The 14,969-nt window shown below is 39.2% G+C and overlaps 1 protein-coding gene across 4 annotated transcripts in view; it reads right to left on the bottom strand.

The window, feature by feature from the left end:
* Positions 1 to 3,546: 3,546 nt before the first annotated feature.
* Positions 3,547 to 14,969, bottom strand: part of LOC125033963 — a 32,059-nt gene continuing 20,636 nt past the window's right edge. The window contains exons 6-12 of one of the 4 annotated variants that reach the window (XM_047625563.1): positions 12,177 to 12,919; positions 11,144 to 11,818; positions 10,730 to 10,912; positions 6,841 to 7,713; positions 6,040 to 6,162; positions 4,688 to 5,512; positions 3,547 to 4,189 (exon numbers count right to left, since the gene is read on the bottom strand). In XM_047625563.1, coding sequence (XP_047481519.1) covers positions 4,061 to 4,189; positions 4,688 to 5,512; positions 6,040 to 6,162; positions 6,841 to 7,713; positions 10,730 to 10,912; positions 11,144 to 11,818; positions 12,177 to 12,919 — 3,551 coding nt within the window. In that variant the 3' untranslated portion in view covers positions 3,547 to 4,060. Of the gene's footprint in view, positions 4,190 to 4,687; positions 5,513 to 6,039; positions 6,295 to 6,840; positions 7,714 to 10,729; positions 10,913 to 11,143; positions 11,819 to 12,176; positions 12,920 to 14,969 lie in introns of all 4 variants that reach the window. The other 3 variants (XM_047625562.1, XM_047625564.1, XM_047625565.1) reach the window with 3 other exon arrangements.

Raw genomic sequence — 14,969 nt, 5'->3', positions numbered from 1 at the left:
CCATATTGAGCCAGTTTAGTATGATGATATCTGGGGTTGGATACATGGGATAAATTGTTACTATCTACAAAGCAAATTAACCCCTTGCAGAGGTAATGGAACAACACCCACAGCCAACTGTATCTTTATAAATTTAAACTTTAAGAAATGTGCTCTGCTTTGCCTTATAAAGATTTAAAAAAAAAAGTAATTTACTGTCACCAACCATGAGCACATATGTTCATGCTCCCCTTCCTTCTCACACAGGAAAATGAGTGTATATGACATTTGTCATTTTCTGTATCTATGATGATTGCGCTGTATCTTTGTTTCCTGAAGGAACTGGGATAAGTGGGAACTTTGAAAGAAAATAGCATGTAGGTAGGTGGGTGTGATCCAGTCATGCATATTATGTGATTTTGGGTAACAAACTGGCCTCACCTTTACCAACTGTATGGCTGGTGAGATGCCAGATAATGCTTAGAACCCTACAATGGTTCTTGGAAACTTATTTCTTGCATATACTCTTAAACTTGCTTGTAAAAAACAACTTTGTAATTTTATAGGACTTGTCCGCAAGGGGTTAACATAGTTAAATGGATAACAAAGGTATTTATAAGTTCCCAACTATTCCATTATATATGCATCACATTTATGTTTAAAACAATATATACTGCATAAATCTGTTAGGCTAGAATGAACTCCTTCATTACATATTCATCATATCTATGTTTAAAAGAATATATATTGGATTTATTTGTTAGGCTAGAATGATCTACAGATACATAACAATAATAAACACAAATACACAAATTACTGCATAATAGCTGGTCTATAGAGACAGGAAGAGTAAACACACAGTATATAGCAATTACTGTAAATATTGAAAGAAAAACAGCACAGGTATGCTATAATCAAAACAATATATTTACTGTAAAATGAGATTAATACAGATACTATCTAAGCATGATTTACATTATTGGGAGGATATTATTGATCTAGGTACATGACTATGAGCTACTTCTAAGGGGTTGAATAAAGGCACCTTCAGTTTGTTTGCTTTCAATCAAGCAAACCTGATTTTCTGAACATATTAATGATTTGAGCATTATTTCCTTACTTAATAAGTGTGCTTAAATTGTCTTCTAGCCCTTATTCTATGTAAACACTGCTGATTTAGTATAACATGAAATGTCTGAAAAATGCAAAATATAGTCACTATTTATTTCACGGTTCTTTGTCACCATCACCACCATCACCCATTATCATCAACAAAATGTATTAATACACAACCACCACCACATTTTTTTTCTATTTCCTGTATCATATTTCCTGCTGAAGATATTGCTACAATAGCATTCACATGTCTTCTGGGTACTACAGAATGAATTAGTCTTTTTTTTTTCTTTCTTCATTTTCTAATCTTATTGATTCCATACATAAGGCTTGATATATATGCCTAAAAAAATACTAGAGTGCATTTCCAAGCACACAACTTTCCATATACATCACTTCCCAAGCCTCTATATATTACAATCATATTTCAACAGCACTCTACAAGTCATATAACAACAAACAAACATGCTCAGAACAAGTGTGTCAAATATCAACCAGCAAGCTACAGAGACAAAAACTTCATTCGCAAATTTAATCCAAAACATAAAATGGGGAGATCAGGAATGGAGAAAAGGAGAAAAGTAGAGAAAAAGAGGGAAGAGGAATGCAGAAGAAAGAGACTAGACAACAGACAAAAGTGAGTAAAAAAGAACCTAAGGACACCCTGCCATCATCAGATTACATTAAAATGAACTAATGATTCCTAACTGTGAGTTTCTACATAAAGCATTCTGGACCACTGGACCATATATTCTTCCTAAAAATGTTGAGCTAAATATGGGGTTCCTAAATAAATGGAAGGGCTGTGTAATATATATTTCAGTCAATGATGATATGACCTATAAATAGTTATTTCTCGTATAAAGCTGGTTTAATTATTTCCAATGCTTAATAGTTGCATTAATCACACTGAAGAAAATAAAAAAGCTAATGAACTTTACCTTCCTAACCACATCCATAAATGCACATAATGGATAAAAAAACACTTAGACAATTAGGAAAAAAAGAAAGAAAAAAAAAATAGTTTTCAATATTGGGCTTCCAGTTCCTAATGATATTATTCATAAAGCTAGATATGATATTCTCTTGTGAAAGCATCAAATTCCAATGCTAAATCCCCTGAAATATATTGCTATGAAGTTCAATCTAAACAATTGGTGGTATCTTTCTTTACACAATAACAAACAAAACTTACACCTACAGAGAAATAGTTACACTTCACATTTAACACTAAGGGACAAACAGCAGCAAAACCCTATTATGAATATAAATATACCCTAGCAAGTTTACTTTCCAATAACATAATAAGGCAACAGTATGCAAAAATATGAGCATGTCACTGAAAGCATATGAGCCCTTGCAACAAAGGCTGCAAAGGTCCTATTTACAGGGGGATATATATACGGTCTCGCAAGAATTATTGATAAGAACAAAGGGCTTTGTTTTCATCACAGACTTCCATCACAGACTGCTTGTCTTTCCAGACAAGGTCACTCAATATCACCATTTACAAGGCACAGCAGCATTGACAATAATGCCATGACTATATCTATGTTATTTAGGACTGAATAGCAACTGTGGGAGAAGAAAGGAAAAATTGAAAGAGAATGAAACAAAGAAGAGAGAGAGGGAAGGGGGAAGAAGAGGGAAAGGAAAAGGGGGGGAGGGGGGAGGGGGGGGGGGGGGGGGGGGGAGGGAGAGGGGGGGAGGGGGGGAGGGAGAGAGGGAGAGAGGGAGAGAGGGAGAGAGGGAGAGAGGGAGAGAGGGAGAGAGGGAGAGAGGCACAGAGAGAGGAGATGAGGAGGGAAGGGGGAGGAAGATGAGGAGGGAAGGCGGGGGGGAAGAGGGAGAGGGAGGGAGTGAGAGGATGAGAGAGGATAGGAGAGAAGAACAAAAGGAGCAGAGAAGGGAGAACAGATGAGGGGAGAGACAAGGAGCAGAGAAGGGAGAACAGATGAGGGGAGGAGAAGAAATATAAGGATAGGGAGGAAAAGGGGGAAACAAGAGAAAAGAGAGGAGAGGAAAAAGAAGGGAAGAGAGAAAAGAAAAATTGGAGAGGGAAGTAGAAAAGAGAAGTGAAGTTAATTGGAGAGGAAGGAGGAAGAGTAAAAAAGAGAGAGAAGAAAGGAGCAGAGAGGAGAGAAGTGAAAAATCGAAGATATGTTGAGAAAGAAGCAAGTAGATGAGAGAGGAGAGGAGAGATGAGAAGTAGAAGATATGCAGAGAGAGCAGAAGAGACAAGAGGAGAGGAGTGGAGAGAAGAGAAGAGAAAAGATGTAGTGAGGGAAGAGGAGATGAACAGGAAACGAAAGAAGAGATGGAGAAGAGTGTGAGTGTGAGTGAGTAAGTGAATGAGTGAGTTAATGAGTGAGTGAGTGAGTGAGTGAGTGAGTGAGTGAGTGAGTGAGTGAGTGAGTGAGTGAGTGAGTGAGTGAGTGAGTGTGTGAGTGAGTGAGTGAGTGTGTGTGTGTGTGTGTGTGTGTGTGTGTGTGTGTGTGTGTGTGTGTGTGTGTGTGTGTGTGTGTGTGTGTGTGTGTGTGTGTGTGTGTGTGTGTGTGTGTGTGTGTGTCTGCTTGAGCATGGGCATATGTGCAATGGTATGTAGATGTTTATTTGTAAACTGTAAAATACAAGGAAAGTTTAAAGACCTCCCAAACTCTGCCCAGACAAATACAACATCACCTCTTCATAGGAGAATTGAAACTTTCTAAAAATAAAAATACAGATTAATTCTAAATCATAATTGAGAAGCACAGCAGCTTCTACCGTAACTCTTTCCTTATAGTCTCATTACTACTACTACTTCTTGGATTAGAGATATCACATCCATTTCCATGAACTCCAGCAGCCCCAGCTGGGAACAACAACTATCCGCACTAATGAAATAGTTCTTCAGGGATCCAGTGGCTAATCTGTAGCTAGTGTGGCTCAAGACACATGCCTGCCACAATGCACCTTTTGTCTCTCAAGACATCTTGTTGATTAGAATTTCCATCATGCTTTTGATGTCTGCCATGTCTTTTGTCTGCTGGTGAAGCTGCTCCTCCAGCACCTGTGTCTGTATCTGCACCTGCTGCTGTACCAGCTGAGCCACCTGTCCAAAAAAAGAGGAAAGAAGATGAATTTGAAGTCATTCGAAAATCTGATAGTAGCTGATTACACAAATAGATATATAAATACATATATATCCTCTACTGATAAATTATCTTCATATTCTGTTTCCTTATTCTCCTTATTAATAAATTCAATTACATAATGTTTTTTTCACTTTTTTATGTATTTCTTTCCTCTTTATCTGTCTTCTTAACCCCAAACTGTCATGTATCTTATGTATTCTTGTATTTCACATAAGAATAGAACATTAACATCCAATCGCACATTTAATGTAACAGCTAAAATTACCAAGGATTTATGATTACTATAATTGTGATGGACAAAAAAACATAACTTAGGTCTGCAAAGACAGATAGAATAAGCCACATAGCCAATACATGATCACATATTTACTTAAGTTGTATAAATGGAAATTTTTAGATTAATAGAAGAAATGGATTTTCTACACTATAGATGTGATATGAAGCCAATTCCGTACCTGAGAAGCCAGTGAAGAGGTGTCAGAAGAAACATCACCACTGCCTAGGAAAGTGGCCATGTCAGTGCCACCTTCCAAAGCTTCCTCCTGGTGTCTATCAAAAGTTTTGGCCAAGCCCTGCTGTTTTCCCTGTGCTGAATTCCAGGGGTTGAATGGAGATCTTGTGCTCTTATAGGATGCTAATTGGGAATGGTCAGCAGAACCATCAGGGTTCAGCTCTTCCAATCTTAGGCAAGAGTCTATACTATTATTGTTCAACTCAACATTGCCTATACTTCTATGTATCACCTCTTGTGGTTCCTGGAACCAATCTGTTTTTCTCTCACTATCACTTTTTTGGTCTGGAATGTTAGTACACTGTTCAGAATAACCTGAAATGATTGCCTTCTCTTGTGAATGTTTTGAGCTTATTGTTTTCACTGTGGAATGGTCTGAAAAGACCAACTTTTCTATGGAATGGTTTGCACAAGATGAGTCATTTCTCACATGGTTTGCAGTCCCTAGGTTACTGTCAAAGTTCAAAAAGCCCTGACCCTGTTCTGAGCTTTTCCATGCAGCAGAATCATGCACTATGTGATTTCCAAATGTTTCATGAACAGAGTTTCCAAGTTTGGGGCTGGGGTCTGTATCATGGTGTATGAGGTCTGGGGGATTGGAAGACTGGCACAGAGGATTAGGCTTCTCTGGGAGGTTATCAAAAGAAGACTCTTGGCTGAGATGCTGGGTGGAGTGGGATGCACCTTCCTGAGAGGTGCAAGATGATGCCACAGTGAGTGTCTCTAGGTCTCGGCACAATTCTGACTGTTGTTGAAGAAGCATGACCATCTGAAATGTAGGGAAGAAGTTACCTAAGGCAGAATTTTTTTTTTCTTCATACGACTAAATTTTCAACTCTTTCAAGATACTCACACACCCCTAAAAAATAATGATAAAAACAATAAAAATAATAATCAAACAGGATTCACACACTAATGCTCCCTACAGCCTTCTCTTCAACTGCAGACTGAGGCTGAGTCAGGGGAATTGTGAAACCTCTAATATTACTAGAAGTAGCTTCTATTTTTCCCTTTTCTACAGTTCAGTGTCAGTAATATCAGGTTATGGTGAAGTTTGTATTAGTGAAGAGTTTATTGTGCGTTTTCTAATTTCTGGAATGTTTCCCAAATTTCAGCAGGGCAATAACTTAAACCCTTACACAAATATATTTAAAATAGTCTTGTATGGATATTACTAAATCATTCCAGGAATTGGCTAATCTTGTTTCAAGTGATATAAATTAAGAAAAGACCAAATGTGCTCCTCAAACATTTCCTGTGTTATCTATGAAAAAGCCATATAAAGGGTGATCTTACCTGTGTGATGACATTGTTGATACATGCAGGACTGAGAGCTGTGTGCTGGGTACTGGCCATCAACTGCTCCATGTGTGTCACTTCTGCTCGTATGGCAGCCCTAATGGCACTGATGTTGCGCAGCTGTTGGGAGAGGTGCTGAGTGTTGACTGAGGGGCTTGGTATGTCCATGGCTGTATCATGCAGCTGGCGTGACAGGTGCTCTTGGTGCACAAGCTGGTGGCGGTAAGTGTGCAGGGCAACCAGCAGCATGTCCTGAAATGCCAGCAAGAGTCATGTGTCATGCAGATAGCAAGCGTTAGCATCATGCATGCATAAATTTGTCTGTTTCAAGCAAAAGTGTTAACTCATGATAAGTCTGGAAAAAAATTGTTCCCTTAAATTTCTTCTTGCTGTCCCTAACCACTGCTCATCACATGCATGAACCAAGCTAATGGGTTTGAGAAGCACTCAAAACAGTTTACTTAAAAAGCATTTACATTTTTATATTAAAAGCAAAATATGCAAACCTTTAACACAAACCTTTCAGTTGGCATTTAAAAAGATATTCTGAAGAACTTTACTTTCCCAGTTTCTCATTCACTCTCTGTGTATTTTTCTCTCTCTCTCACACACACCCACATACTCTTACTTTTAATCCTGTTCTTATCCATACTCATACTCAGACTTTCACTTTCCTTCCTCACTTCTTTACCCTTTTTTCACAACTGAGAAGCAAGAACTGTAATAATTATTGCTGCAAACAAAATAAAAAAAAGATTAGTCAAACATAACAATACTAACAAGCAAACCATAACTTACTGAGGGTAATGAATGGACCTGACACTGTGTGCCGGCATCATTTTCACCAGTCTTCCCACCACGAGCACAGCCTCCATTAACTGTGTGATGTACTTCTCTGCTTGACTGTGGTAAGAAGGGCAGCTCACTGGTAATGGGTAATGGACTCACAGAGGGGGTAAGGGGTGAGGAAGGTGGTGGGGAGCATAACATGTTTGAGTTATGAACACCGGAAGGCAGGGGTTCCGGCAGGGAGTGGCGCCGTTTCTGCCACCTGCTTCTGAGACTGGAACTAGGCTGGTGTCCCTGGTTGAGACTAGCAGTATTACAAGAGGAAAATCCAGCAGCTGCAATAGTTGGAGTGTAGGCATCTGTCGATATGACAGTAGGATAGCAGAACTTGCACTTCAAATCCTGTGGATGGCCTGGGTTGCTTGTGCCATCCAGAACAGGTGGCTGGAAAGCTGAGTTGGTGTTACCTACACCATGACTAACATAAGGATGAACAACAGAATGATTACAGTGGTGGAGGAGCTGAGGAACTGAAGTATCCACACATGGGGCATGGTTGCAGGAGGGATGGTTGCTGCTGCTGCCAAGGGAGCCTTTGCAGGGGAAGAGAAGTGGGTCGGGGCTGAGGTGGTGGCGGACTACCTGGGCCTTTCCTCCGGGGTGGTGGCTTGGGTGCTGACCTCCTAGGGAGAGGCTCGGGTCGTGCATCCCCCTCAGCCACGAAGGCAGAGACGTCTGATGGTTGAGTAGGTGGCTGCGGGGGGTACGTTGGTAGTGAGAGTGACTGTGGCCAGGACGGAGGGCCATGGTGCGACTCAGGGGAGCATGACGGACTGTCTCCAAGCTGCCTCCACTCTCATGGCTCCACCACCAGTTGTGACCCTGTGCATGACACAACACCCACACACAAAGCATATCACTACATCTGTACACATGCATGGTACCTAGTCTAGGCATCTTAAGGCTAAGGCTTGCTCATTCTAGCTAAAAAAAAAAATTCATATTCTTTTTATCAGACTAGTATTCTAGAATAACCAATTAGCTTAATTGCACAAAGAAGAATTTCTAATACATATCAGCAGAGAATAGCTAAAAAATTTCCCTTAATCATGTCTGCATATGATATCTCGGGTAATATAACATAAATAATAAAATAAAATAAGGAACTTGTACAAGGCTACGCTGTTCTCCGCAAGTCTGTTACTAAATCTGTTCCTTAGTATATACAAAGAAGAAAAGACATGATAGAAACACACTAAGAAAAATATATGTTCACCTACTTAGGATAATTTCTGAACCAACACCTTAGAAAAATAAATTGTAGTAGAGTAGCTAACTATTTCACTTTTCTGTCTTTTTTCACTACTGTATTTCCACAGGTGAAAAGGCCTCTTTCTAGTGCTCTATCTAGGATACACCTGCTAACACTAGCAACTATGAGCCGAGTCTTCTAGCATGTCAGTATTCTACCACAAAAGCATTAGATAACCCGGGTTAGTAAACAGAGAGAAGGAGGGGGAGGAGGAGGAGGAGGAGGAGGAGGAGGAGGAGGAGGAGGAGGAGGAGGAGTTGGAGGAGGAGGAGTTGGAGGAGGAAGAGTTGGAGGAGGAAGAGTTGGAGAAGGAAGAGTTGGAGGAGGAGTTGGAGGAGGAGTTGGAGGAGGAGTTGGAGGAGGAGGAGGAGGAGGAGGAGGAGTTGGAGGAGGAAGAGTTGGAGGAGGAGGAGGAGTTGGAGGAGGAAGAGTTGGATGAGGGAGAGGAGTTAGAGGAGGAGGAGGAGGAGGAGGAGGAGGAGGAGGAGGAGGAGGAGGAGTTGGAGGAGGGAGGGGGAGGATGAGGAGGGAGGGGGAGGATGAGGAGGGAGAGGGAGGGGGAGGAGGAGAGGGAGGGGGAAGGGGAGGGGGAAGGGGAGGGGGAAAGGGAAGGGGAGGAGGAGGGGGAGAGGGAAAGGGAGAGGGAGGGGGAGAGGGAAGGGGAGGAAGAGTTGGAGGAGGAGGAGGAGGAGGAGGAGGAGGAGGAGGAGGAGGAGGAGGAGGAGAGGGAGGGGGAGAGAGAGGGGGAGAGGGAGAGGAAGAGGGAAAGGGAGAGGGAGGGGGAGGGGGAAGGGGAGGAAGAGTTGGAGGAGGAGGAGGAGAAGGAGGAGTTGGAGGAGGAGGAAGAGTTGGAGGAGGAGGAAGAGTTGGAGGAGGAAGAAGAGTTGGAGGAGGAAGAAGAGTTGGAGGAGGAAGAATAGTTGGAGGAGGAGGAGGAGGAGAAAAAGAAGAAATGAAAGAGAAGTATGATGATGACAGTGAAGAAAAAGAGATGAGTAAAGGAAGAAAAGGAGATGATGAAGAAGTTCAGGGGGTGGGGGAGATGTTAGGGTCTAACTTGTAAAGACTTCAATCCCTATTTGCACTTCCTGCATGCAAGGGGGAACTACGTTACTTCCATTTTGTGTTCATCCGCTCAGCCATTCTGCTCCTCCCATGTGGCATTTGCAGTGTTGCAATAAATGGGATTAAATATCTGTCTAAGATGTGCACATACAAGGAGGTGAGATGCAGAGGGATGCAGGTGCAGTTCTCTTTCTTTTAATAAATAAAATGCACAAAAAGGCCGTCACTTATAAGCATTTCTATACTTTTCCAATATATTCACAATGATGGACAGAACTTTAAATCCTGAAGATGCAATAGACTCGGTGTTCTCAGATGACTCAGTGACCCCCCCCCATGCTAGCAGATGCATCCTTGCATAACCAACATTTGTACACCATTATCTACTTCTACATGTATGTTCTTAAAAGGAAAGCATACCTATTCTACTTATAAAGTATCTACATCTAATATGACACATGAAAAAATAAAAAAAGTGAGATTAATATGCAGTTCATTCTTGATACATGTTTTAAAATCTAACTTTGAAGTCAAATGCCTTCAGTCTCAAGAAAGTGAAGGTTTAAATTATGAATTGTAACCTGAGTGTAAATGAAATACAACTGGGAAAAAATACTGCAGAGAAATATTGGGCATGGAAAGACTGGGGTGAACACATACTTCTATGTCTTTTATACCTGTGCATAGATATCAACATATGATAGAGAAACACCTGACTGGCTATATACTTAATCAGTTAATTACAAGAGTTGTCTGAAATACTTTCAAGTAAAATATTTCCCAAAATACACTAGCCTCAAAATAATTATCAACCTAAGTCTGTACATCAAAAAACTTTACTCCATATCTTTTATCCTTCTAAAAATTATATATTACAATCAAAATTGTATTTCCCCTTTAATTATACGTGTTTAACTTATCACACTGTATACTGCAGTTTTCTTCTGTAAAATTTGTTTGCACATAGATGGCTCCACAAGTGATCAGCCATCAAGGAGCCAATTAATAGGTCTATGGGACCTCATCTGATCTCCCCTTTCCTTGATTTTTTTTGGAATAATATTTTTTTTGTAATGATATAAATGTTAATGTTCTTATGATTGTTGTTGACATTATGATTATTATCATTCTAATAATAATACTAATATCAATAAATAATAAAAAAAGAATCTTCCTGAAAATCGGGGAAAAAGGTAGACAAGTGAGGTAGGTATGGCTAGCAAATGACTCCCGGGATAGTAAGCACCAGTGGAGCCATCTGTGTGTAATGATACGGCATAAACAAAAAACAACAACAAAAACTGCAGTGAACTTGGTATGTATTCTTGAATTACAGGCAACACTGGGTTATTATAAAGATACAGTGATTTTTCTTGTATATGCTAAATACTATTATTCACCTACTTATGGTATATTTCTCAACAAAGTAACTCCCTTACATCTCAGCTAACCAACTTCTGTCCCTACTTAACAATAAAATCCCAGCTATTTCTTGAAGTATATGAAATAAAACAAACTTACCGTGTGAGCTTGTGGACTTGTTGAGAGCTGAACTGAGGACAAATTCTGTTGTGTTGGTGTGCGTGTCTCAGCCTCTACTACATCCCCATCCATGAAACCAGAAGAGTCTGACTGAGCACTGCCTGAACGACACAACAAGCCAGTTGGCGCTGATCTATCCTCATCGTTGCCTGGGCCTCGTCCCTTGGGGGTGGAAAATGAGCATTTTCTTTGGAGGTTATAGATATTTGGTACTTGTCTGTGCTATTTCAGGCAAATAAATTGTAAAATTAATTACTCTACATTTCTATATTATCAATGCATCATGATATTATTCCAAATAAAAAAAATAAACCCTCTCAAAAATCTATCACACTAACTCCCTATACATTATCTTGACTATTACAAAATATCTGATTTTCTTTCAATGCTCACTTGGTGCCCTGATGAATGCTGATGGCGGCAATGTTGGGAATGCAAGTTAGGAGGTTGCAGCGTCTGCCTTCCTCCCGTGTCCGCATAGCCATCATCCACCCGCTGCTGCCTCCTCAGCACACCCCCACTTCCCCGCTGTGTCAAACAGGGAGAGGCTTCCTCCCCTATCCTGCTGGTCCTGGGAAGAGGGGCTGGGCCAGGGCTATGCTGAAGCAGGATGGGCACAGGATGGATCAGGGCTGGATTATGTGAATGCTGCGAAAAGCTCAGCAAAGGCATAGAAGAATCTGGCCCATTCTGGCTGGAGGAAGAATCCCCTTGTCGCTTCTTGTTGCTGACTGAGACTGGGGGACTGGGGCTGCTCCCTTGCACTCTGGAGCTACCCTGGCCCTCAGGAGATAATGACGAAGAGTGCCTCTGGTGGGGAGAGCCAGAGATGACTGAGGCACGAGTGTCACTACAACTGTTGAGTGACCCAGATGCATCTGCCTCACAAATAACCTGGTCGTGGAGAGGTTCATGATTAACATCATCCTCAAGGTCCTCTTCAGGAATCCGTTCATCCATTTCCCAGCTTCCACTACTGCTGATTGTACTGTGACGCTTGTTGCAACTTAGACGTCTCATTATCTTCCGGTACCGGTCTGAGGAATCTGCCCCACTGGTACTGAAAACCTGAAAGAAATTCAAATTCAAATTATATTTGTAGTACATCTCTTTATATTAGAAATATAATGAAGATACAAAGCAACAATGTACTAATTGCAACATGCTTTATACATAAGGAAAAGTGGTATAAAAATTTCTTACTAAAAAATATTGCCTTACTTTCTCTAAATATACAGTTTTCAATAACTTTTTGAAAAATTGATGAGACAAAATATGTGGAAAGGTTTTGTCTTCTAGTTAAATAAGAAAGGACAACATATACAGATTAACTCAATGTGCTCCATTCTTTATTTTAATAAAATAAGCTCTAATAAACTGAACATCTAATCCTAGCCCTTTACCAAGCAAGACTTAATTTCCTCACCGGTTGTGGAGAATCAAGGGAATCGGCAGGAGTGGTAGGTGTCAAGGTGGCTGGGTCAGGTTGCAATGGCCGGCGGCTCAAACTCAGCTGGAGGCGGTGACGTTGCTCCCGAATCTCCTCCTCACTGCTGTCAATGCTGGTGGCAGAGCTGGCCATAGACCAAACCGAATCCTTGTGCTGAAGCAATCCATGTCGCCGCCAGGACCCCTCTTCCTGCTCATCCCCTTCTGCAATCCTCTCTCTTCCATCCTCACTGTTAGCATCCCCTTCTTCCTTATCCCCAATCCCATCTCCTTCATCCTCCTCATCCTCATCCTCATCTTCATCATCTTCTTCTTGATCTACACTAATACCCATTCCCTCATCCTCATTGGCAATGAGCTCACCATCCCGCCCAAGGTCAAAAGATGACTGGCCAATGATGAGACGCTTTCGGGGCACTTCAGGGGACTTCTGGCCTTGCAGATCCAGCAAACGCCTGTTCTCTGCATTCAGGACCGAGAGCTTGTTAGGTCGGCCAGAGGACAGAGTCTGCATCACTGAGTTTTTCAGGGCCAGGGACTTGGCCACAGCGGCAAACTTACTGACACCCGAAGGAGGGGTTGCAGCAGCTGGGGTATGGCCAGCACTTGAAGTATCCTCACTTACACTGCTTTGGTGGTGACGTGATCGGGACTCTCGAATGGTGTCCAAGAGCCGCAGCATCAGAGGGGAAACTGTGGCTACCGATGACCTCCGCAGAGCTGAGCATGCAAGGAACAATAAAGAAGGGAGAAAAAAAACAAAACAAACTGAATATAAAATCATAAAAAAAATCTAATTACTAAGAAATTTATGCCTACAAAATATATAATAAAGATAAAGATACATCCTAAAATGCACACACACACACAAATATACAAGATAAAAATCAATACAAAACTGATAACCCTGTTTGATTATAGAACCAAACAAACATTAACAAAAAAGGATAATAACACAAATACATATACATATATATATATATATATATATATATATATATATATATATATATATATATATATATACATATGTATATACATATACATATGTATATGTATATACATATACATATACATATATACATATAAATATATATGTACATATATACATATATACATATATACATATATATGTACATATATACAGATATACATATACATATACACATAGATTTACATACACATATTTACATAAGTATACATATAGATATATGTATATAGATACACACACACACACACACACACACACACACACACACACACACACACATAAATATCTATATAAAATATATATAAATACAAATTGACACTACCCCATAAAAGAAATTTTGATATCCAGAAAATCATCAAAAAAAATGTTTTTCCTTCACTGAGCTTTTTTTTTCTAAATATGATAAGCTTTTACAGAAACTTATCAGATAATGATTTGAATATACTTCAAGAATATATGAGAACTTGGAAATTATCATAAAATCCAGCACAGATATCTTCATATTAATAACTTCTGTACAGTTTTTGATGCATGGCATGCCAAATTTAACACTGGCATCCTTTGATGGTAAATAAGTAAATAAATAAATATATAAATGAATAGATAAATATTTTTTTCCCCACAATACCTTTCGTTTTCAGTCATACCAATATCAACTTTCTCTTCTTGTTTTCTATTTCAAAGGGTTTCCTTCCCTACTATATACATCTATAAGGATAATGAAATAGATCTAACAACAGGATATGTATATTGAACAACATCTTATCATAAAACAAAACTTACAACAAGACACTTAAAAATGATGTAAAATAGCTGCCAAGGGTCAAAATACGAAAGAAAAACTAGAATATATATCCTCAAACAACCAGTTCTATGGAATGGGAGAAAAACAGGCAATTCCACACCCTTAATACTGATATTAAGATTTGACGTTCCTGTCTTTTAGGGTTTCCACTCAGATATTGCAAAGAAATAAGATTCGAGGTGTTGCATTGGAAAGTTCAGATCTGGGGAAAATATCTGTGTTCTCTTTTGGCTCTGTGTTATTATTATTATAGTCAGATATAATGTTTCTAATGCTCTGTAACTGTTGAAACAACAACACAATAATAATAATAATAATAATAATAATAATAATAATAATAATAATAATCATAATAATAATAACAATAATCATAATAAGAATCTCTTTCTAATATAAATCAATAATGATGATGATAACAATAATGATAAAACAAAAAATCCCAAAAAATAAAAAGAATAAAATAATTAAAAAAAAGTTATAATAATAATAACTATAGCACTACTACTACTAGTAATAATAATAATAATAATAATAATAATAATAATAATAATAATATGATAATAATAATAATAATAATAATAATAATAATAATGATGATGTAAAAACAATAGCAATAATAACACTTACATCAAGGAAAATGTATACTAGGAGCCACTTTAGTTCTAGCTGATATTTGTAGAGGCAATAAAGTAAAAACACTTATATATAAGACATGCATTCTTTAAATCCCTTTTGACATGATGCTGACTCTTAAACTTTAACACATACTGACACACTTTGCATAACAGAGATTTAGCTATGTTACAACTTTTTTTTTCTAACCATTTCCAGCCATACACTTTTCTTGCAACCTTTAGTGGTGAACTGATTAATTTCCCATTTCAAGATGATGAAATAATTTGCAACCCGCATAAAAAAGTTCATAGTTTTACTGAGCCATAACCAGCAAGCCTACTCTCTTTCTCTTCCTCCCT

Source organism: Penaeus chinensis, chromosome 17 (assembly GCF_019202785.1).
Source record: "Penaeus chinensis breed Huanghai No. 1 chromosome 17, ASM1920278v2, whole genome shotgun sequence".
NCBI classification, from domain to species: Eukaryota; Metazoa; Arthropoda; class Malacostraca; order Decapoda; family Penaeidae; genus Penaeus; species Penaeus chinensis.
Note: the sequence above shows the minus strand (reverse complement) of the source record. Positions and strands in the feature narration are given on the sequence as shown.